The sequence below is a fragment of the Myxocyprinus asiaticus genome, chromosome 44, assembly GCF_019703515.2.
Source record: "Myxocyprinus asiaticus isolate MX2 ecotype Aquarium Trade chromosome 44, UBuf_Myxa_2, whole genome shotgun sequence".
Lineage (NCBI taxonomy): Eukaryota > Metazoa > Chordata > Actinopteri > Cypriniformes > Catostomidae > Myxocyprinus > Myxocyprinus asiaticus.
The window spans coordinates 16,150,473-16,176,553 of record NC_059387.1 but is presented as its reverse complement, the minus strand read 5'-3'; the positions used below and the strand labels follow the sequence as shown (position 1 = coordinate 16,176,553).

The 26,081-nt window shown below is 39.8% G+C and overlaps 1 protein-coding gene across 1 annotated transcript in view; it reads right to left on the bottom strand.

Moving 5' to 3' along the window:
- The window catches only part of LOC127434299 (double-stranded RNA-binding protein Staufen homolog 2-like), a 152,021-nt gene that overhangs the window by 102,918 nt on the left and 23,022 nt on the right, over positions 1 to 26,081 (bottom strand). The window contains 2 exon segments of the mRNA XM_051686938.1: positions 14,565 to 14,669; positions 19,533 to 19,692. Coding sequence (XP_051542898.1) covers positions 14,565 to 14,669; positions 19,533 to 19,692 — 265 coding nt within the window.

Sequence of the window (26,081 nt, the reverse complement as noted above, 5' to 3'; positions counted from 1 at the left end):
CAAGTCATTTGTCTGTCAACGCTGAACGTGAAACTGCTGCGCAATGTGACATGATCACAGCCAATTATAAGATATCTGATGTATATTGTATAGTAATGTGGAGTGAGATTTTGGACCAATGAGATTTCACAGTGGGTGGGGCTACCCAGTGACACTGTAGAAATAGAAACCAAGTGATTGTCAAAATGTCCCATCAATTATCGCTTAGCACTCTCGAAATAACTGACAAAAATTCAAGTTTTCTTCTTGTCAATGACGAAAAAGATGCATTATGACGATAATAAAATGGTTTTAATTAAAACATTGTTGATAGAAACTACAAAGATATTCTGCAAGATATTAACAACGCACTAACAGTTTTTTTTTTTTTTTTATGAAAGAATAATGTAGAAAGAATTGATTCAAACACATCCTATATATGTAATATTAATCAGTGATATCCACAACATAAACATAATATCACAACTTACATCTGCAGATACAATGAAGCGAATGGACAGGTGACATTGAACTAAGTTACGTGCAAGTCAGAATGCGTAACTTGCATTATGAATATAGCGTTTCCTTTAATAAATGCTGCAAGTAATGCAATATCCTGTCAAAATTTAAGGAATTCACAACAGAGTAACTTCTGAAAAGTAACAAATACTTTCAATATATGCTATTATTTCAGGAACTCAAGTTTTCAGGACTGTTCTCATGTTCTTTAATCTTAGGCCTACAAATTATATAAGATACATGTGTAAATAATTGTAAGTAGCTTACATATTTTTCCCAAAAATTCAATATTTGGTTAAAGTTTGGTCTGTTACAGTTTGATACATGTTTTTGTCATTTTGCACATTAACATCAATGTCAACGTCATGTTCTTTTGTCGACTAAAATCAGGAACATCAGGAAAACAGACCTTTTCTGTGTGAAAATGCCGCACAGCTCCTGGTCCAAGCTCTGGTCATTTCAAGACTGGAATACTGTAATGCTCTGGATGGCCTTCCAGCTAACACAATTAAGCCACTGCAGATGGTCCAGAATGCAGTAGCACGACTGGTCTTCAGTCAGCCAAAAAGAGCTTGTGTCACCCCTCTCTTGATTTCGCTCCACTGGCTACCTGTAGCTGCCCGCCTCAAATGTAATGCTTTGACTCTGGCCTTCAGGACAGACAATGGAACCACACCTTCTTTCTTCAATTCACTTCTCCAGGTTTATGATCCAACCCACTCTCTGCAGTCTATGAACGAGTGGTGCCTGGTGGTCCCATCACAAAGAGGCTCCTTTGTGGTGGAATAAACTTCCAACCTCCACACAATCTGCTGATACCATCTCAACATTCAAGAACCAGCTGAAAACACATCTGTTCCATGAGCACTTAAACAATCCACACTAATTACACCTACTATTGCACTAAACTTGCACTTTACAAAAAAAAAAAGTCTGAAAAGGCCTCTTTCTTCAGCATTAGCACCTATACTTCTCTAGCCACCTTGAGAACTTGGCAGTACAACACTGCAGATATTGTTAAACTTTGTATGACAAATTGCTTGCTATGTTCCTCATTTGTAAGCCGCTTTGGATAAAAGTGTCTGCTAACTGACTAAATGTAAATGTAAAATTATATGCCACTTTAGTCAGTAAAATTGTCTAAAATGAATGACATGAAAAAATATTGACTACATTAAAAAGGAGATTTTAATTAAAAGAAAAAGAAAATGACTAAAATAAAAAAAACAAAAAAAACAGTGAAATAAACAATTATACGGATTATTCTTATCCCCGCTTCCTTAATCACGGCAATGCTAAGAATCAGAATGAGTTTATTGCCAATATTCTCACGTACACAAGGAATTTTCTTTTGGTGATAGGAGAAACAAGTGCACACAGAACATTACTGTGAGACAGAATATAAAACAAGGTAAGAGTATACATAGACATGCAAATAATAGTGGTAAAATGTGGTAATGTATGTGCAAAGTAGGGGTATGTACATTTATTGAATTAAATATGTGAATTTACATATGTACATGAGATATGTATTTACATTATTGCACTATGGGGGAGTCCAGAGGCAGTTTAATTGTTCATGTGGAAAATGGCCTGAGGGTAAAAACTGTTCTTGTGCCTGGATGCCCTGGCGCTCAGTGCTCTGTAGCGCCAGCCAGAGGGCAACAGTTCAAAGAGGGAGTGGGCAGGGTGTGTGGGGTCCTGAGTGATTCTACCTGCACATTTCCTCAATCTGGAGACATACAGGTCTTGGAGGGTGGACAGGGGGGCACCAATAATCCTCTCAGCAGTCCTGACTGTCCATGGTAGTTTCCCTCTGTCTGATTTGGTGGCTGACCCAAACCAGTCAGTTACAGATGTACACAGGACAGACTCAATGATGGCCACATAGAACTGTATCAGCAGCTCTTATGGCAGGTTGAATTTCCTCAGCTGGTGAAGGAAATACAACCTCTGCTGAACCTTCTTCACAAAGGAGTCTATGTGGGTGTCCCACTTCATGTCCTGAGAGATGGTAGAGCCCAGGAACCTGAATGACTCCACTGCTGCCACAGTGCTGTTCAGGATGGGGGGGGGTGCAGGGGGATTTCTGCTGAAGTCCACTATCGTCTCCACTGTTTTGAGGGTGTTCAGCTCAAGATTGTCATGACCGCACCAGACAGCCAGCTGTTCAACCTCCTGTCTGTATGCAGACTCGTCACCATCACAGATGAGGCCGATGATCGTGGTGTTGTCAGCAAACTTCAGGAGCTTGACAGTGGGGTCCTTTGCAGTGCAGTCATTCATGTACAGGGAGAAGAGCAGTGGAGAGAGAGAGAGTGCATCCCTGAGGAGCACCAGTGCTAATAGTGAGGGTTCTGGACACGAGTTTCCCCAGTCTCACTAGCTGCTGTCTATCTGCCAGAAAGCTGGTGATCCATCGATATATTGGGGTGGACACGGAGAGCTGGGTCAGTTTGGTTGAGAGAAGATCAGGCATGATGGTATTGAAGGCTGAACTGAAGTCCACAAATAGGATCCTTGCATAAGTCCCAGGTCTGCCGAGGTGTTGCAGGATATAATGCAGTCCCATATTGACAGCATCATCCACAGACCTGTTTGCTCGGTAGGCAAACTGAAGGGGGTCCAGCAGGGGTCCAGTGATGTCCTTCAGGTAGGCCAAAACCAGCCTCTCAAACAACTTCATGACCACAGACGTGAGAGCGACAGGTCTGTAGTAATTAATTCCTGTGATTTTGGTTTTTTTGGGGACCGAAATGATGGTGGAACGTTTGAAGCAGCAGGGAACATCACACTGCTCCAGTGATCTATTGAAGATCTGTGTGAAGATAGGGAGCTGTTGGTCAGTGCAGACTTTCAGACAGGCAGGTGAAACACCATCTGGGCCTGAAGTTTTCCCTAGTCTTTTGTTTCCGAAAGACCCGGTACACATCCTCCTCACAGATCATAAGTGCAGATTGAGTAGCAGGAGGCTGGGGGGGGGGCTCCAGGAGGTGTTGGTGTGTGTGTGAAGATCAGAGTGGGGGAGGGGTGTGAGTATAGGCTTTTCAAACTTGCAGTAAAACACATTCAGTTCATCAGCCTTTAGTTGACTCTATACAGAGTGAGGGGGAGGTGTCTTGTACTTGGTGACACTTTTCAGGCCTTTCAACACAGATGACGGATTGTTGGCTGAAAAATGTTTTTTCAGCTTTTCAGAGTAGCTCCTTTTAGTCACTCTGATTTCCTTAGTAAGTGTGTTCCTGGCCCGGTTTTACAATATTTTATCCCATTTCTGTAAGCATCCTCTTTGGCATGACAAAGTGGTCTGAATTTTCCTGTAAACCATGGTTTATCGTTATTGAATGATAAAAATGTCCTAGTAGGGATGCACATATCCTCACAGAAACTGATATACGATGTCGCAGTGTCTGTGAGCACATCCAGGTCTGTGACTGCAGCTTCAAAAACACTGCAATCAGTGCAGTCAAAGCAGGCTTGTAGTTCCAGCACTGCTTCATTAGTCCATTTCTTTACAATACTTACTACAAGCTTAGCTGATTTTAGTTTCTGCTTGTAGGTCAGGAGAAGATGAACCAGACAGTGATCAGAGAGTCCTAAAGCTGCACATGGTACAGAGCGATATGCATCCTTTACAGTGGTATAGCAGTGGTCCAGTATATTTCTGTCTCTGGTGGGGAATGTGATGTGTTGTTTGTATTTTGGCAGTTCACGGGTTAGGTTAGCTTTATTAAAATCTCCCAGAATAATAATAAGTGAGTCCGGGTGTTGTTGCTTCGTGTCTGTGATGTGATCAGCCAGCTGTTGCAACGCTGCATTCTCACACACTTGTGGTGGGATGTACACACACCAGAATGAACAGGAAAACTCCTGTTGATGAAAAGCGCTTCTAAATTAGGACAGCACATCTTCTTCAGTGCTGTTACATCTGTACATCAGCTTTCGTTGATGTAAAAGCACGTTCCACTGCCTCTCGTTTTCCCCGATGATTCCGCAATGCGATCTGCTCCAAACAGCTGGAAGCCTGGCAGATGAAACACGCCATCTGGGATGGCTTCATTCAGCCAGGTTTCCATGAAACACAGAGCAGCGGAATTAGAAAAGTCCTTATTTGTTTGAGTGAGCAGAAGCAGTTCGTCCATTTTGTTGGCGAGGGAGCGGACATTCGCCGGATAAATACTCTGCAGGGGAGTCCTAAAGCCGCGCTGACAAAGTTTCATGAGCGTGCCGGCTTGCTTCCCTCGCGTGCATCTTTTGGATCGCTTGTAGAGCACCGCTGCGCCTCCAACTAAGATTACTTCCGAATAATCAAACACCGGCAAAAAATTATCAGGGATGATCTGCCGAATCTTCAGCAGTTCATCCCTGCTAAAACTGATCGGGAAAGAGTGACAAAAAAACATGACAAACAAACAAAAGTAACAAAAACGATAGAAAGCTCCACACTGAAGCAGCCATCTGCGGCGCCATCTTGAAAGAAATGTACTTGTGTTTTATGAATTGCATTCTTTGCATTGCCGCGATTAAGGAAGCATGCATAAGCATAATCCATTCTCTTTTAGCTCAACTACTATTATGGATGAGCAACAGTTTGAAGAGAATATTGCTGAGAATGTTAGTTAAAAGTTAGTTAAAGTAGCGATATGCTAATTGATAGCTAGCTAGCTGAAAAATAACAAATCCAGTTTAATGGAACACACATTTGATGGTAACTCCATCGTCCATTGAGTACTGAAAGTTGGTTCCAAACACATTGAGAATGCACAAAGGGATTGCACCTTTGCATCTGTGTTTGCATGCTTGCGTAGAGCATAAATCACAACCATTAATTTTCTGGGTGACGTTAATTTGTGTTATTCTAGAAGAAGAGGAAGAATATCACCCGCTTCTAACAAATGTTTCTGTGAGAAACCGAAAGTTTATGGCACGCATGTGTAATCATTTTTTATTTCCTGTGACATCAGCAATATGGTAGAGGGAACAGGTGAGCAGCTCTAAGCTTTTTAAGGGCAACACTGGGGGGATTGAGTTTCACACAGACACACACACAGCTGAGTGTGGGCCTCTGTGCGCTCAGTCAGAACTGAAAGTTATCCGTCTCGAGAGCCCTCCTCACATCCTCTCTTAACACACATGACCATTCTGGCATTCACACAAACATGTGACACTCCAGTAAAAACAGGCTCAGCTGAGAAGAGCCATATCACCACACACACAACTAATGGTGATTATCACGTCCAATTCAAATACAATGGCAAATGTCACTAAGCTTCAAAGTTTACAAATATGAAGCCTTGAAGGTCCATGTCATTTCAAACTAAAAACACAATGTCTAAAAAGGATAGTTCAGAAGACTTGGAATATAGTGTATTATTCATATGGACTACTTTTATGAAGCTTTAATGGCACTTCTTGGAGCTTGACAGTCCCACTTCCCATTCACTTTGATTGTAAGAAGAAAAAGCAGCAAGGGCATTCTTCTAAACATCTCCTTTTGTGTTCCACAGGTGAAAGAAAATCATATAGTTTTGATTTACAAGAGAGTGAATGATAACAGAAATTTTATTTTTGGGCAAACTATCCCTCAACACAGCTCATATGAATGATTGGAAGCCTAGCCACACATCATTAATCTTCATCAGTAAACTTCTAATCCCCAACAATCTGGGCTTTCATCTAAAGATGGCCAGAAACCGAGGAACACAAGAGAGCAGTGTGCATTTCCCACACACTTGACAAGAGCGGCATGACCCAATATTTACTAGGCCTTGATGTGGAATGCATTTGATCATCACACATAGATGTTACATAAGAATTCAGAATTCCTCAGGATGAGTATCATTCTATGTGCTCATAATTAAGTGATGAAATTCTGGTGCACATCCCTCTTGGAAATGCAAGCATGTAATTTCCAGCTCTCTTGTGTGGAGGTGTGAGGAGGACCAATCCTCAGAGTTGGGGAACATTGTCAGAGCAGAAGGAAACAAGTTTTCTTCCAGAATAACCTTGTATGTGGCTTGATTCATGCGTCCTCCACAAAGACAAATCTGCACCCCCAGATCATCACTGATCCTCCACCAAAGTTCACAGTGGATGCGAGGCAATGTGGCTTTAAGGTCTCTCCAGGTCTCCGTCTAACAATTAGACGACCAGGTGGAGGATCGGTAATGATCTGGGGGTGCTTTAGCAAGGCTGGAATCAGGCAGATTTGTCTCTTGTGAAGGATGCGTGAATCAATCCACATACAAGGTTATCCTGGAAGAAAACTTGCTTCCTTCTGCTCTGACAATATTCCCCAACTCTGAGGATTGATTTTTCCAGCAGGACAATGCTCCATGCCACACAGCCAGGTCGATCAAGGTGTGGATGGAGGACCACCGGATCAAGACCCTGTCATGGCCAGCCCAATCTCCAGACCTGAACCCCATTTAAAACCTCTGGAATGTGATCAAGAGGAAGATGGATGGCCACAAGTATCAAACAAAGCAGAGTTGCTTGAATTTTTGCGCCAGGAGTGGCGTAGAGTCACCCAACAGCAATGTGAAAGACTGGTAGAGAGCATGCCAAGATGCATGAAAGCTGTGATTAAAAATCAGGGCTATTCCACCAAATATTGATTTCTGAACTCTTCCTAAGTTAAACATTAGTATTGTGTTGTTTAAAAATGAACATGAGCTCGTTTTCTTTGCATTATTCGAGGTCTGAAAACACTGCATTTTTTTTTGTTATTTTGACCAGTTGTTTTCTGCAAATAAATGCTCTAAATGCCGATACTTTTATTTGGAATTTGGAAGAAATGTTGTCAGTACTTTATAGAATAAAACAAAAATGTCCATTTTACTCAAACTCAAACCAGAGAAACTGATAATTTTGCAGTGGTCTCTTAATTTTTTCCAGAGCTGTATATACACACACACACACACACACACACACACACACACACACACACACACAGAGTTGAAGTCAGAAGTTTACATACACTTAGGTCAAGTCATTAAAACTCATTTTTTAACCACTCCACAAATTTCAAATTAGCAAACTAATGACATAAGTCATTTTTCCATCAATTGTTTACAGTCAGACTGTTTCACTTTTAATTGACTATAATCACAATTCCAGTGGGTCAGAAGTTTACATACACTAAGTTAACTGTGCCTTTAAGCAGCTTGGAAAATTCCAGAAAATGATGTCAAGCCTTTAGGCAATTAACCAATTAGGCTAACTGGAGTCAATTGGAGGTGTACCTATGGATGTATTTTAAGGCCTACCTTCAAACTCAGTGCCTCTTTGCTTGACATCATGGGAAAATCAAAAGAAATCAGCCAAGACCTCAGAAAAAAAAATTGTGGACCTCCACAAGTCTGGTTCATCCTTGGGAACAATTTCCAAACGCCTGAGGGTACCACGTTCATCTGTACAAACAATAGTACGCAAGTATTAACACCATGGGACCACACAGCCATCATACCGCTCAGGAAGGAGACGCATTCTGTCTCCTAGAGATGAACGTAGTTTGGTGCGAAAAGTGCAAATCAATCCCAGAACAACAGCAAAGGACCTTGTGAAGATGCTGGAGGAAACAGGTAGACAAGTATCTATATCCACAGTAAAACGAGTCCTATATCGACATAACCTGAAAGGCTGCTCATCAAGGAAGAAGCCAGTGTTCCAAAACTGCCATAAAAAAGCCAGACTACAGTTTGCAAGTGCACATGGTAACAAAGATCTTTTTGGAGAAATGTCCTCTGGTCTGATGAAACAAAAACTGAACTGTTTGGCCATAATGACCATTGTTATGTTTGGAGGAAAAAGGGTGAGGCCTGCAAGTCTGAGAACACCATACCAACCATGAAGCATGGGGTTGCAGCATCATGTTGTGGGGGTGCTTTGCTGCAGGAGGGACTGGTGCACTTCACAAAATAGATGGCATGATGAGGAAGGGAAATTATGTGGATATATTGACAAAACATCAAGACATCAGCCAGGAAACTGTGGCAAAATGGCTAAAGGACAACAAAGTCAAGGTATTGGAGTGGCCATCACAAAGCCCTGACCTCAATCCGACAGAAAATTTGTGGGCAGAACTGAAAAAGCGTGTGCGAGCAAGGAGGCCTACAAACTTGACTCAATTACACCAGTTCTGTCTGGAAGAATGGGTCAAAATTCCAGCAACTTATTGTGAGAAGCTTGTGGAAGGCTACACAAAACGTTTGACCCAAGTTAAACAATTTAAAGGCAATGCTACGAAATACTAACAAATTGTATGTAAACTTCTGACCCACTGGGAATGTGATGAAAGAAATAAAAGCTGAAATAAATCATTATACATTTCACATTCTTAAAATAATGATCCTAACTGACCAAAGACAGGGAATGTTTTCTACAATTAAATGTCAGGAATTGTGAAAAACTGAGTTTAGAAGGTATTTGGCTAAGGTATATGTAAACTTCTGACTTCAAATGTCTACTGAATATATATTTACACTTAGTGACCACTTTATTAGGTACACATGTACACCTACTTATTCATACGATTATCTAATCAGCCAATCTTGTGGCAGCAGTGCAGTGCATATCATCATGCAGATACAGGTGAGGAGCGTAAGTTAATGTTCACATCAACCATCAGAATGGGGAAAAAATGTGATCTCAGTGATTGACCGTGGCATGATTGTTGGTGCCAGCTAAGAACAGAAAGCCGAGGCCGCAATGGGCACAGGCTCACCAACAGTTAAAGACTGAAAAAACATAGCCTGGTCTGTTGAATCTCTATTTCTGCTGAGGTACACAGATGGTAGGCCCAAGGGTTGCATTAACCGAAAATTCTCTGTCATTTACCGATTTTTTGAAAGATTGATGGAAAATTTCAAATGCTGTCCGTCATTTTGACAGATAAAAAATAAGAAAAACATTTTCACCTAGTGCATCAGTTTTGACTTCACTACCTCTCTCACACACACTCCCACTGTGTGTGTGTGTGCCCTGTTTATTGCCTGGTATTAAGATGCATTTAAAAGGTGTCGTTGCCATTAACACATGGTAGTATGCATCTCTTTTGACCAACTGCGTTCAGATTTCGAGATGAGGTCTGAATAATTGACTGCATATATCAGTCATCAGTGTGTTACTGCATGATCAGTGTGTCACTTTATTATAATAAAGCACAAAAAAAGTATAGTAAATAAATGAAAGCTTGAATAAGCGGTGCATCGTTTCTGTCAATTAGTTGCATTTAATCTAAGTGCAAACATTAGCCTACGTTTATTTGTCAGTTATTTTGTCAGTTATTTTAGAGTACCACCAGCATTAGAGCCTTAGAGACGTGTGTGCTTCTCATCTGTGACTTGATTGTTATACGCTATCAGTGCCGTTAGCGTTTTATAAATTACATACTGGACCTTTCAATTTGCATTGAATTGTCAAATCAGTGCTACTAGTGATGTAGAAATTACACACTGCATCTTATAATTAGCAGTGAATTGACAGCCTGTTAAGAACTGATTTGGGCACATCTCAAAAAATAGAAAGAAAAAAACAAAAACAAAAAAATCACCATAAATCTTTTTTGAGATAACGGAGTGTAGAGCCAAGGAGGGCAGGGCCAGGCTGGAATGACGCACGCCCGGTCCCCAATCAGCCTGATGGGGCGTGCGAGGGATAAAGGCGGCCGGGGACGACAGTTCGAGAGAGAGAGAGAATTACAGGCAGCTGTACTGTGTGTTTATGGTTGTGTGTTTATGGTTAAGTTGTTTATTAAATTATTATTTAAGTTGTCAAGCCGGTTCTCGCCGCCTCCTTTCCACTGAACCCCCTTACACTGGTGCTGAAACCCGGGATTGAGGAGGGATTCCCATCGCAGAGTCCTCGACACTGCCGTCCACCCAGGGGAGCGCCGCTGCCATCTGACGGGAGACGGAGTAGCCTGACCACCTGGACGCGGGGAACAGCCGCCGTCCGCGAGGCGAGTGGGGACGGGACTCCCCGACCGCCTAGAGCAAGGGAGCCACTGCCGGGGGCGGAGGAGTGCCCTGCCGACCCCTGGGAACGCAGAGGGGTCGAGAGAAGACCACCGTCCGCCGGGGGGAGGAGGGAAGCGACTCCCCGACCGCTAGGAGTGGTAGGGCCACTGCCAGGGGCGGAGGAGTGTCCTCACTTGATGCCGGGAACACGGAGGGGCGTTTGTCTGCTGGGGGTCGGAGGACTGACTCCGGTCTGCCCGGGGAGGAGCGGCTGCCATCCGCCTGAGAGGGTGGAGGAGTGATCGAGGACCACGCGATGGCGCATCAGAGAACCGGTGAGTTTCTTTTTCTCTCTCTCCTCTCTCTCTCTGTCGCTCCGTGTTGGCCTTTCCCTCGCCTATGTTTTGTTGTTGTTTTTCCCCTCCTGTTTCCTCCCAGGTCGAGGAAGGCGGGGATGACCCTCCGGCAGTCGGGGCGCAAGGCACGCCCCCCGGCGAGGAAGGGGGGATGTACATCATGCCGGGGGAAGTGTAGAGCCAAGGACGGCAGGGCCGGGCTGGAATGACACACGCTCGGTCCCCAATCAGCCTGATGGGGCACGCGAGGGATAAAGGTGGCCGGGGACAACAGTTTGAGAGAGAGAGAATTACAGGCAGCTGTACTGTGTGTTTATGGTTGTGTGTTTTTGGTTAAGTTGTTTATTAAATTATTATTTAAGTTGTCAAGCCGGTTCTCGCCGCCTCCTTTCCACTGCACCCCCTTACACGGAGTGATTTTAAAGAAATCAGTTGCTGATGAGCACATGCTGATGTTACTTAAACTGGCCTGGTAACTCAGGGCTGGTTTTGATGTAAAGGACTAAGGTAGGTGGGCTGCAGTTCCAGCCATCGAATGAGCCTCATCAGGTGAACAAGGACTATGAGGAGGTCTTGGCACAAGGTTCCGACTGCCTCTGTGGCAGCAGACGAGTTTGTGTTGTCTGCAACAGATGATATGGAATCCTCAGCCGGCGATGGGGTTTCAAAAAAACGTTTGATTCTCGTAGTTCCTCTGTCTGCGATCCAGTCTCACATGGTTAACAACGGAGATCAAGTTGTAGTAAGGAATCACTGTAACATGAGGTTTATCATTCTTCATCCCTCCATGGATGTGAGGTGAGATATTGTATTAGTGAGACGGCTGTGTCCTCAGCCTGGTGAAAAGGCAGGATACCAAGCCAGGGTGGGACAACGGCAAGGACTGATATAATGAAGAAAAGCTCTTGTTGATGTGTGCGCCCTAGGGGAAGGTACTTATGTACATGATGGGTGGTTCTTGGCTTGGATATTCACTCATGTACCTAAGCAAGGTGTAAGAAGAACCACTGAAGAACCTAGTGATTTATATAAATTTTTCTCTTTGAGGCTGGCATCTGTTTGATATAATTTGACACCGACATAAAGGTGAATGTGTTGATTCTTGAATGGTCCTTTACTTTATATGGGGGAGAAGTGAGATGGCGTTATTTTCGATTTAAAGCAATAGTTCACCCAAAAGTTACAACTCTGTCATAACCTTATTCATACTCATGTTTTACCAACCCGTATGACTTTCTTTCCACTGTGGAAAACAAAAAGAGAAATTTAAGAATGTGCTGATCCTCTTTTATTAATTTTTATGACAATTTGATGGTGCTTTTGCATCCAGCTCCAGTCCCCATTCATTGTAATTGCATGGAAAAGAGTGACAAGTAGGGCTGAAAAGATAAGTCGACGTTATTCACAACGTCGACAATAAAAAATTGTCAGCAAAAATGTTCATGGTCGAATAGTCGTTTGATCTCATTTAATGTAACATGAGATCACATTAAACTCTTATAATGGTGCACGAGAGGAGCACTGCAGTTCGTGCCTGACTGAGGAGAGGAAGAAAACACAGCTCACAGTCCAGATGCACTCTAAACTTTCACAGCTTCAGGTGATGTAGATCGCAAAGTATGATGGAATTATACAAAAATACCTAATAAGTAAATACAGAAGCACTCTCGTTGTGGTATAAGCGGAGCAAGAGCTCTTTAAAGGAAACACCCCGCCATTACATCTTAAAAGCAGTTATATTTAATGCGTTATAGCTTTAAAGTTCCAATAATATGGAAGCAGATCATGTAAACAACTACAAATATGAAACTGACATTTCTCTGTGCGGTCTGCACCTCTTCTATGAGTTGTGCAAAGTGTCCCGATCTAAGGGGGAGAGATTGAAACAGCACCCGGCTGATGCACACTCCGTCACAGGGACACTCATCCCTCGAGCAGGCGTGCTTGCTACAGCTAGATTACAACGTGATGGCTCGTGACTTGTTGAATCATAATCTATGTCACTGTGCATTTCTTATGAAGAAAATTAGCAATACGCAGCTTTATTAATATGAGAGAGTTCGTTATTGTGAGTTAAAGATGGAGTGAAGTGAACAGAAAGGTGAGAGAAGGTAGTGAATTTCTTTAATGAATTCAACTAAATAAAAAAGTATTTTTTCCCTTTAATTCAGTGAATGTCATTTAGATGTATTTTTAAAAGATGATTTTGTCCTCTTTATTGTTAGTAAGCACATTTAATACAAACTTTTATTTGGGCACAAGCTGAATCGGTTAAGAGCTAATCATTAATCATTGCAATAATCGCCGAATAGTCGAATAATCGTTCTAATAATCGTTAGATTAATCAATTGTCAAAATAATCGTTAGTTGCAGCCCTAGTGACAAGTAGATTCTTCAAAATTTCTTCTCCTGTGCTCCACACAAGAAATAAAGTCATAGATGTTTAGCACAACATGACAAATACATTTTTGGGTAATCTATTCCTTAAACTCTTGGAAAGTATGAGTATGGTTTCTTTCTTTCATAGTAACATTGTAATATTTGGATTATGTTGGGATGCTAATTGAATCAGAAATGAAAACATTTCCATTCCTACTAATAGCTGGGGAGAAAATTCCTGAAAAGATCAAACAACGTTGAAACTGGTCCAGGCTCTCACACTTGACTTACAGTGAAAACAAGAAAAAGAGGGGGAAAAAGAGATTGCTACATTGTGTCCAAATGCAGTTAGATTGGGGTCCCAGACGTAACAGATTGCATGCAAGTACACAGGATTCTTAGAAAACATATGTCAGGCAGGTTCTGGATCACAGTAAGGTTGACCAAAGCCAAGCAGATGATTGCAGATTGCAAAGTTGGAGAAAGCCATGGAAAATAATTTAAGATAAATGAAGACGAGTCAGTAGTGAGGTTATGAAGAACCTCAAGACTTCCACTAGGTTTTTTTTTGTAGAATGTAGAGGCTGGGAAAGAGACACCATTGTCATTGATCCTTCTCTTTAATGAAGTGCTGATTTTGAATAGTGTCCAAAGCACTCTCCTGCCCATGATAAACGCTTTTATGTTTTAAAGCAATTACAATTAAGGGATTTCATTTATACTGACAGAGCTTGACCGAGAGCAGACATTTAATATAATCACTTTCTCACTTTATCCTCTTTATTCAAAGTTAGTAATTTGCAATTTAATCAATTAACTGAAATATAAGCATTTTCTGATGGATAAAGTTAAATTGGATGAGCACTCAAAACAACATTCAAGTTATACAGAGAAACTTGTTTTTTACAGTGCTAAACTGTTTTTAAGTCCAGTGAACTAGTAATGACACAAGACAGGTTTTGTTGTGCTTTATGACTGGAAAAAAAGGTTGATGTCAAAAACATACCCATTTGGTGCATAAAACAATTAAGAATAAGAAAACTATGTTTAATTACATGGATATCCAGCTGGACAAACAAAAGCTAAAACCAGCCTAAGGTGGTTTACTGCTCAGTTGTTCAGCTGGTTTAGCTAGTCAGCCAGCTGGTTTCTAAGTGTCCAGCCAAAACCCCTCTAAAACCATAAAATTAGAGCAGTTTGACCTGTAGTAACCAGCTTGGTAGCCAGTTCAGACCAGCAAACCACCTTAAGCTAGTCTTTTCAGCAGTGTAGCGTCACTAGAGCAGGTAATGACTGTAGAATGAATTTTTGCTCATACTTCCTGATCAATATTGCATTTCTACATATTCTGAATTAAATTTGTACAGTTTACCTCAAAATTAACAGGCAGGTTCCTCTTTAGGGCGATCTCATAGACCAGGCTGATCTCTGATTTGCTGGCATCACTGTTCTCCTCTGTCACCTTTTCATCTGGACACTGAAAAGGTTAAACACACAACACGCAGATTTCTGCCTCTAAAAGGTCTGTCCATGAAGTTCATTGTAGACATTAGTGAGCTTCCATTTCCATGTTTGATTTTAAAGGGGTCATGACATTAGGAATTACATTTTCCTTGATCTTTTGACATATCAGCATCCATTGTACTATGAAAACATATATTAAGTTTCAGAACTCAAAACTTCCTCTACACTGCTAAAAGAGCATTTGTTGAAATTAAGCTGCCAAAACTAAATGTTCTTTACTTCCTCCACATTATGATGTCACACTGTGGTATACATTTGCATTTGAATGCCTCCACAATAACACATCAATGCCAACTTTACCTTTAAGCAGAGATCAAATCATAAAAGTGGGTGTTTATTGTCAAGTCTTAAAGGAGAATCAACACCAAATCAGAGCGTTTCTGACAGAGGGTCAGAATGAGGATGGAAAATGATCATGTTTCACAAATATATGACTTTTTTTGTACAAAACACTTTTCTACTATTACAAGTGAACCTCAAGGAACATATCAAAATAGTAAAACAGGCATGTCATGACCCTTTTAAGGACATTTTGGTCAACTTTTGTAAACAATTTTGGTATTGTCTTGGGTTGCCCCTTGGTCTAATGTAAAATCTGGGTCCTGAAACAATACTACTTGAAAACCACTGATCTAAAAACAGGTTTTAGAAACTCAATTGCAATCTGATGGCAGGTCTACTCATATGACTCCATTGAAAAGAGTTACTTTTGGTTTTGTTGAATGGTTTAGATTTGGAGTATAATAGCTTTGAGGAAAAACTGCTTTCAAACTGATCCAAGACTAGTTTCCCTTAGTTCTGATTCAAATCTTATCAATTATAAAAAGGAGCTGCAATAGTTATCTCAGACAAGTTACAAAGGGTGACTTTTAATGTGATCCCCGCAGCATATTATCTTGGTCACCTCCTTTCTTTTCTTTTCTGAATGAAGAGTGTGTTCTCATGCAACACATGACCACGAGTGTGTGATCTCATAGCTCTCCATCAAATTGAGCTTTTCTTGTAGACATTCAATACCGTGTTTAGTTTGTGTTCTCCTAAGAGTGATCACACGGCATGATGTCACTGTGTGTTTCCTTCAAACGCCTGTTAATGATGTCTAGGACGGGGAGACATCAGGTGGTCTGGAGAGTGCAAGACTTTGTGTGACAGACTTTGAAGGTTTGCTTGTGTGTCTTTCTTAAGCTGATCTGACAGATCACAAGCTAAACTTGATGTTCTCACAGAGAGATTTGAAAGATCTAAGGCCATAATAAAACAATGCAGAAGGATTAAACAATTATAGATAAAATAACAGCTGACAAACAATATTTGAACTTCTTTAAAACTATAAACTTTAAAGAAGTTTAAGAGGAGTGCCCTATTTAAAGCAGAGACTATTAGCAGAGGGGCCACTTCGATTAAAATGAATGGAAGAATTGGAACACCCAACGGTCAACAGACGTAGAAAAGGAAGTCCCACCTTACAGGTAAAAGAGCCAATCAACTTCTAGTGCTGTACACGTATGCCCCTTTTTTACATAGAAAAATAGCTGCTCAGCCTGCCTGAGAGCATTCCAAATATGGCCGCCAAGTGAACTGACTTGCCTTAAAAGGGACTTTAAGTCAACATGAAATAAAAATTGACCCCCATTTAATTCTTAATATACATTTCTGGTCTTACCGTTCATGATTCATCAGTACACGTTATTCTAAAGAAGAAAAAATTGTCTCTGGAATGATTACCTTTACCACTGGCATCACCTATGTCAAGCTGGTTTAATGTTAACCAATACCTGAATAGCTATCTAGGCAAACTCACCTTCAAGTCTGTTCCATTCTGGTATGGAACACCCACTTTCAAGATCCAATCAATTCCTTGTGGATAAAATCTTGCCCCGCCCTAAAATATTTTCATTTAATATTCGGTCTCATTAAGGAAGGAAAAATGGTTTGCAAATGCCATTTCATGTGACTTCAATACTCCAAAACCATTTCAATCTCAATCAATTACTCAAGCAAAGTAATAAAATCTTAAAAATATCACTCATTTTCTGATAGTCTGATATAAATCAAATACGCAACAAATATAATTTATCTTCTCAGCAGCAAAAAAAAAAAAAAAAAAAAAACAATTTCAAAATGCAGCAAATTTGAAAGCAACATTTCTGATGGATTATTCAGTGTGTCCTCTTTGAAAAAGCCTCAAATCCACCTGTCTGTCAGCACATCTTCAACTGGGCGATTTCCTGCATACATTGTGCGGTCATTGAGCACCGTTCCCATGACAAAAACTGGACGGAACTTGTTAAAGACGGTCTTCAACAGTATTGAGGAGACAGCTTCTTAAAGTCTGTTTACCAACCACTCTGTCTGCATGTGTGGGGCTTAATGTATTTACTGTAGTGTCTATTCTCACTGACTGGTAGCTCTCTCTGGCATGCAATCTTTCAGCTGTTAGCACATGGTAAACAATTGGATTTGATTAGGAAAACTGCTCTGTACTGCTTAGGATCTGCTTGTGTTGAAAGTTGGGCTGAAATATTGAATATTCACAATATATTTGCAATTATTTTTCTAGCGATATAACAAGCAACATATGATTACAGTATTTAAATGTGCTTTTTATTTGGCCATAAAGTTTCCTAAAGAAAGTGTCAAAGGAATTTTCTGGTTAAACTCAATCGACAGCATTTGTGGCATAAAGTTGATTACCACAAAATTAATTTAGAATCGCCCCTTCTTTTCTTTAAAAAAAGCAAAGGTTGAGGGTACAGTGAGACACTTACAATGAGATGCTTATTTTATAAAAGCACTTCATGTATTTTTTAGCAGTAAAATTGTTTAAATTTACATTTTTACAGTTGTTTTAGGGTTTGTTGACATTACATCGTCATGGCAAAGAAGTTTGGCTATAACTTTACACAGAAAAGGTTCATAAGTAATTTTATCACACTAAAATCTTGTTAACACATCTTGTGGCTATTCTTTTGAAATAGTGACTATTTTAACGTTAACGGACTGGTCCCATTCACTTCCATTGAAAGTGACTCACTGGAACCAAGATTTTTGTCTTTTTTAAAGAAAATGCGGGGCAAGTCAAAACATTTTTTTGAAAGAAAATGAAGGGCAATCAAAATAAATGTTTGTGGTAATGAACATTTTGCCACAAATGCTGTCAATTAAGCTTCACTTATATTGAACGAGGAATATTCCTTTAAGACAGAGATGTTTAAATAGTGTCAAAAATGGCATTAGAGTTGGTAAGTTTGATTCATTTCTGTAAATCAGTACAAACTGTTGGTTTCAATGAATCAATTCAAAACTCAAATTCAATGCTTTGTACCATCACTCGAAAATTTTCATTGAAGTCTACATGTGGCTTTTCTTGTATTTTCTTGTATTAATTCTTGTATATTGCTTTAGTGAAAAATATATTTAGGTAATATTGCTATTTATTACAATATAGACTGGTGTGTATAGACGAAAAACGATTAAGTATCAGTTTTCCTTGTGTTTTTTTAGTGAAAAGGAGTGTTTAAAGCATGCCTAGATTTTTACTGTTTTAGTTCTTACATATTAATATATTTACAAAGTCTACAACAGATGTTTAGTCAAAATGATGGTTCCTTCAAGATACTCTTTAAGGTAGTGGAAAGGAAGGAAAATATAGTATATTTTACATTTAATTTGGCAAACACTGAGCCACAAATATTGTGTTGTGTGCATGTGTGAGCATGATACCCATCTTTTGAGATATGGTACAGGAGTGGGGAGACAAGCAGTCAAACACGGTTTTACCCTGAGGTGTACACAGGTATGGTGTGCATAAATTTGTAAAGCAATACATGGAAGAGGCATCTGACAAAGACCTCATTTTGTAGACAGAAGGGGGACAAGACCAAACAGGAGAGATGCTATTGCGGTTTAAACAACCGTCCTGGATGCCAGGCATTTGGGGCACAATGTAACATGATTTCCGATGGGAGAAATTAGTATTTTGAAGGACTGCCTGAAGCTACAGGAAAACACAGCTCTGACAGAAACTAAAGCTGCAAGGAGATTTTGAAAACATTGAAAGATGAGGAGGAAATAGAACAGTTTCTTCTTAAATATCGTGACTTGGAACGTCAACCGGAATATCACTTTTACATGACAACAGGTTATGAATATGCAGGGCACAAATGTTTTTCCAAGTATATGAACTAAAAAAAAAAAAAAAAAAAAAAAGAGGAAACTGTGGAGTCCAAAAGACTGAGACCACTCACTAGTGATAATGCTTATATTGCAGTTTTCTCATTTTAAGGTGTGCACAACAAAATAGAAAAAGGCAACAACAACAAAATCTCTACTTTAAAACAGGTTCCCCAAACACTCCCCCTATCTGATACTGGTCAGCCAAACAACAGTCTTGCCATAAACTCACACTACTGTTTGAATCAATTTTGTTAAGTATGGCTGGTCAGAATACTCATTATGACATTAGTTGCTATAGGAAATGTGCGTAGATGAGTGAGCTATTAACTAAAAAACAGACAGTGACTATTTGATGTGGATTATGAATGAAACTGCATTATTGGCTTTTATGTGTGTTTAAATCTAAGAGTGAAGATATATGAAAAGGAATAATTGATAATCGAGCTACTCTCAACCTGAGACACTAGAACACGAGGACTTCTCTAAGCTTTTATTTGAATTTGTACGTTTGTATCTTATACAAAGTAAATGAATGTATAACATACACATTTTGTCTATACAGGTGCAGAGCAAGTGGATTTATTGAGCATATTGCCAGTGTATTATGTGGTCTGTAAGGTAGTAAAGGTGTGAGGGTTACCTGAGGTGGTCTTTCTGGAATGGGTTCGTTCTTAAGGGCCTGAAGGGCTTTCATGGCTGCACTGTGTCGGGCAGCTTGACGAGTCCGCCCATCTCCGATAAACTCATTGTTCCCCACCGTCAGCTGCACATAAAATACCCTAGGCACTGGGTAATGGTACCTAGGTTTGGAAGAGAGCCAAGAGAGAGAAAGAAAAGTTGAGTGAAAGAGGAAAAAAGTCAGGTGAAGGGAAAAAACGGCCTTTGATTTTTAAGAGGATTAGTTTATCGAAACTTGGCAGTTTTATTACTGAGCAAATTCTAGACTGGAAACGATAGACACCAAAAAAAGTACCTGGAATTAACAGGAATTTAATTGAAGATGATTGCTGGTAATTGGAACAAACAAGGAAAAAGAAAATCCCATTTTCATACTCTTTGGGCAAGTGGCACATATTTTTTTCGACACTCAAATGAACAGATTACAGCATTCTCACTTCCCCGTGACCAACGTGGTTCTGCATAGCAAAAAAATAGGTGCAAGTTTTGGTGCACTCTCTTTTTGCTGTGCATAGCATGCTGAACTCAGAAAAAATGCACTTTAAACCTATTTAATAAACAATATCTTTTGCAACATATGCTTTAATCAAGCAACATAAAAGCAACTGTCAGGCTTCATGTAAGCTATACACACAGTAAGCGTTTACATGCAAACAGTTGACATCAGAAGTTTATATACATCTTAGCCAAATACATTTAACTCAGTTTTTCACAATTCCTGACATTTAATCGTAGAAAACATTCCCTGTCTTAGGTCAGTAAGGATCACTACTTTATTTTAAGAATGTGAAATGTCACAATAATAGTAGAGAGAATTATCTATTTCAGCTTTTATTTCATCACATTCCCAGTGAGTCAGAAGTTTACATACAATTTGTTAGTATTTGGTAGCATTGCCTTTAAATCGTTTAACTTGGGCCAAACATTTTGGGTAGACTTCCACAAACTTCTCACAGTAAGTTGCTGGAATTTTGGCCTATTCCTCCAGACAGAACTCGTGTAACCGAGTCAGGTTTGAGGCCTCCTTGCGCGCAAATGCTTTTTCAGTTCTGCCCACAAATTTTCTATCAGATTGATGTCAGGGCTTTGTGATGGCCACTCCAATACATTGACTTTGTTGTCCTTAAGCCATTTTGCCACATCTTTGGAGGTATGCTTGGGGTCATTGTCCATTTGGAAGACCCATTTGCGATTGAGCTTTAACTTCCTGGCTGATGTCTTGAGATGTTGCTTCAATATATCCACATAATTTTCCTTCCTCATGATGCCATCTATTTTGTGAAGTACACCAGTCCCTCATGCAGCAAAGCACCCCAAAAACATGATGCTGCCACCCCCATGCTTCACGGCTGGGACAGTGTTATTCGGCTTGCAAGCCTCACCCTTTTTCCTCCAAACATAACAATGGTCATTATGGCCAAAAACAATTTTGTTTCATCAGACCAGAGGACATTTCTCCAAAAAGTAAGATCTTTGTCCCCATGTGCACCGTAGTCTGGTTTTTTTATGGTGGTTTTGGAACACTGGCTTCTTCCATGCTGAGCAGCCTTTCAGGTTATGTCAATATAGGACTCGTATATAGATACTTGGCTACCTGTTTCCTCCAGCATCTTCAAGGTCCTTTGCTGTTGTTCTGGGATTGATTTGCACTTTTCGCACCAAACTACGTTCATTTCTAGGAGACAGAATGCGTCTCCTTCCTGAGCGGTATGATGGCTGGTTCTATGGCATTTATACTTGCATACTATTCTTTATACAGATGAACGTGGTACCTTCAGGCATGTGGAAATTGCTCCCAAGGATGAACTAGACTTGTGGAAGTCCACAATTTTTTTCTAAGATCTTGGCTGATTTCTTTTGAAATCATTTTCCCATGATGCCAGTGAAGAGGCACTCAGTTTGAAGGTAGGCCTTAAAATACATCCACAGGTACTCCCCCAATTGACTCCAATTAGCCAATTAGCCTATCAGAAGCTAATTGGCTAATTGCCTAAAGGCTTGACATCATTTTCTGGAATATTCCTAGCTGCTTAAAGGCACAGTTAACTTGGTGTATGTAAACTTTTGACCCACTGGAATTGTGATATAGTCAATTAAAAGTGAAACAATCTGTCTGTAAACAATTGATGGAAAACTTACTCGTGTCATGCACAAAGTAGATATCCAAAACGACTTGCCAAAACTATAGTTTGCTAATATGATATCTGTGGAGTGGTTAAAAAAATGTGTTTTAATGACTTCAACCTAAGTGTATGTAAACTTCTGACTTCAACTGTACATAAAAAAATCTGCTTACTCAAAATAACATTGTAAGAAACCTAGCATTTACATGAGACTTGACATCATCGGATTATTCTGCACTTTTGATGTCAAAATTTGAACAGGCATGTGCACAACACTTGTGTTCATTGGTTAAGCCGTTAAGAATGACGTTAGAGGTGTTTACATGCAGAGCAAAATCAGTGTAAAGGGCAAAAATGTATGTGCACCGATCAGTTTATGCTTAAACCATTTATGAACTTACCCTGATAAAGCAAAACCGCTTAAGGTATTTACATGACCTTACACGTTGTTGGCTTATAATCATACGTTTAAACCTGCTCAGTAGTAGGCACATTAACAGCACTTTCTATTCAGTAAAACAGACGTTTTAAAAAGTTTAAAGCTACAGATTGGGCTGTTTCTATATAGAAAAATTCCCATTTATATATATATATATATATATATATATATATATATATATATATATATATATATATATATATATGTGTGTGTGTGTGTGTGTGTGTGTGTTTCCCCTCATGTTAATTATATTTCACAATGCTTTAGTTTGTAATAGTTCTTAATGGCCGACTCCCGAAAACCATTATATATTATATGGCCATTATTAAGTAAATTCAACATGGTAATCCAGAAATAAATTGATTTTCCATATGAAGTCACATTTATGTTACACAGCAGAAACGCTGTCAATATGAAAGTACAACGCAAGCCTACTGTTGCTTCGCTTACACATACTGTGGCTTATGCACGCACTGTGAAAAAGGCCTTGCTGTCCATTGTTTACTCCCTTCGCTAATGTGAGTGCTTCACTGCCACAGAGCTCCCATGAAGAAAGTGTTTAAACACACAAATGCTGATGGGAGTGGTGGATAAAGCTTTAAAACAACTAGAGAAAAGGCAATATTGGTAGAGTAATAAATGGCGAAATTAAAGGGACCTTCTTCCATGGGGTCAATGACATAATGAGTTGGTGAAATAATGACTCCCATTGGCTCCAAGCAAAGGAGCTCATAACAAAAGGGGCTTCAAATATATCCAGTTTTCTTTATCTTAACTTTGGTTCACCCGTGCAGGGCTGTCAGGCCGCTGTTTAGTGGGCAGATTTAAGGGTCTATTTGCACTTTAAGGCCTTTATGAGGAACGGTACCGACTGACCTAGCATCAGCTCTCCCCCTTCACGTACCCCCCCTCACCAAAGAGAACGCATTCACACTCCTTTCCAGCGTCAAGGGACCGAAAAGTGTTAAAAAGTAACTGCTGCTTTCCAAAATCATCATGCTCTCACAGTTTTAGCTCTTATCAGCATTTTGGGAATTAAAAATACATCACGCATAAAGTAAAAATTATTTCATCATGTTATAACACCATGTTTGTTTCTATCCATTTGCCTAGTCACACTTTCTGGCATTTCTACTTGATTTAAAACTCATGAAAAGTTTTAACTTGATTTCTTTACTTAGTTTAACCAAAAGTAATCTGACGAATTATTTGGACATTAATAAAAACATCTTATTCGTTCAACACATAAAACAATACCATAAACAAAATCAAAATCAAAGGTGGTCAACGTTTATAATCTGAGGGCAGTATGTGGGTTTCAAATGCAGTTAATGAGTTGACATGAAATGTTGAAGGAAGAATACTACATCCTTGGCCACTGGAAGAGTATCATGTTTAGTGATTTAGTAATGATTAAGTTAAAGCATGAACAGAAAAGGTCTGTCAGACTCTTTACTTAACAGAAAAACTAAAACAGACATTTGCGGTGTAGCATACTGAACTAAGGTTCAGTTGGTCTACATATTGCACATTTCCCCTAAATGTTCCTGTTACTTAGTTTCAGCTAATAGAGAAGTTCCATTTCATTGTAGGGCTTGTGATATTAGATTTGATAGCAATTGAAGCCATCTGGGAGATGTTGAAATCAAAGCACATGCCAAAGCCACCAGGAAAGAAGAAAGCATAGTGTTACACTGATCATAATGAAATGCAGAACTATATTCCTGTCCAAGAAAAATACATCACCAAAATAACTGCATATATCTTAAATGCGAGTCTCTAAAATTGAAATATGTTTGCTTTTAATTTTTGCTATTATACTTTCAATACAAACCTTGTGTTTTAAATATTTCAAACTGATTTCTGAAAATGTGGAATATGAAATTGAGCTCAGATAGTGCGGGACGAGTTACACGTAATAATATTAATATTTATTCAATTCCCAGCAAGCACCACTAATAATAAACGAGTAATCATAGCAATTTAATAATATAACTTTTTGCACAGCTCACTGCAATACTCTATTCTGACTGGTCAATGGCACCATCCGTCGGTCCGATATTGCTCTATAACAACCGCACATCCACGTAACAGACTGCTCATCCGGGTTCTGGGAGCTGTCTCTCCTGCTTCTCGCATCACTGTGCGATCTCTACAAGTTAATAAAATAATTTCAACTCAAATCAAGGTTTTAGGTCCATTAATTTGTTTATTTGGCAAGTAGTCTCGCAATAGGCTGAATAATCAGAAAGTCAGACAGTAATTTTTACAAAATAAACACCAACAGAACTCTGATGCAAACCGGAGGTTGATTCCAGCTGTTCAGTGATTTCTTTCTTCTCAAATGACATAATTTCAACGCAAATCAATATTATTTGTCCATTAATTTATTTATTTGGTTAGTAACTGTGTAATAAGCAGGATAATGTACAGTCAGCCAGTTGTTATCGCAAAATAAACCCCTTCAGGGTGATACAAGACCTCTCCGCTTCACGCTGGGGTCCTGATCACCCTGTCGTGGTTTATTGTGCGATAACAACCGGCTGATTGTACATTATCCCTTACACAATCCCCAATTAACCATATCAGAATAACAAACTTCTGACGGTAACTGTTCATTTAGGAATGTGCTTGTGTTTTTGTTTTATATTAATTTCAGAATCAAGAACAGTCTACCAAGCTTTATTCTTCCTTCAGTGATTCCTCTTATTGGGTTTTGTCTGTTTTTTTTTAAAGGTGTAAAATCAATTCAGCTCATATGTGTTCGGAGCCACATCTCTGCACCAGCATCCTGTGCATCTCCTGTCTGCTCCAACAGTGATTCAGCAACTCTCTCTGACCACAGCCCCTCCGTGGGAGGCGGAGTCTCGGAGGAAATGCCAAGTGCAACATGGGACCTGGTCTGGATATCGGGGTGGTCGATTTTCTGGTTACAGGTGCAGGGAGAGTGGCCCTGGCCCCGGCTCGTAGGAGGGCCCCTTTGTGCAATGTGGGAAAGTCACTTTCTGACACTCTGAACCACATTAGACCCAATAATCTATCAGCACACACACACCAGCCAGCCTAGTCTGGTCTGCATTAGAAAAGAACGCAAGCCAAAGTGGGAACACCTAGTGAGAGGACGGCGAGAAACCCACTGAACGGCAAACATTAACATTGTCTTTTATTTGTGCATGTGAATGTATCTGACTGAAGAAAGGATGAGAGAGAGCTATAAAGACAAAGAATGAAAAAAAAAATGGGAATGACTCAAATGATAACCCACAAAGAATGGCTATCAAGAAGACTTTGAAGCTGTGGTTTCAACTGAACAGCTATTCTGTGAAATAGATCAGCTAAGTGTTGACTGATACCTAGTGAGCCACTATCTGCAAGACACTGCTGTGACATTTAATGACTTAAGATGTAATGAGTCATCCAAGTACAACATTTCACAGAAGAAATATCAGGCTACATCAACCTGACACTGCCTCAGCATTTAGATGACATTTCCACCATGGGTTTCATAGTTCCAAGTTATTAATTAATTGATTTGTGTTGTCAGAATACATTCCCAGCAAGCTACAGTTTTGAAAAGGATAGTTCACTCAAAAATGTTCTGTCATCATTTATTCACCTTCATGTCATTCCAAAGCCATATGACTTTTTCTTCCACAGAACACAAAATAAGATATGGTTTCGAGAATATCTGAGCTGCTTTTGTTCCATAAAATGAATGTATATTGTGACCAGGGGTTGTTAAGCTCCAAAGAGGACAAAAAAAAAACAACATAAGACATCCATATAACTTGTTCGATATTCCAAGTGTTTATAAGCCATACAATAGCCATACTAAAGTCATTATTCACATAAATCCACACATGTGGACAAACTTCAACACGTTCAGTAACAAGATGCAAAAACCAATGGCATCTGGTGTCACTGACGTGTTTTGACCAAATTTGAAAAT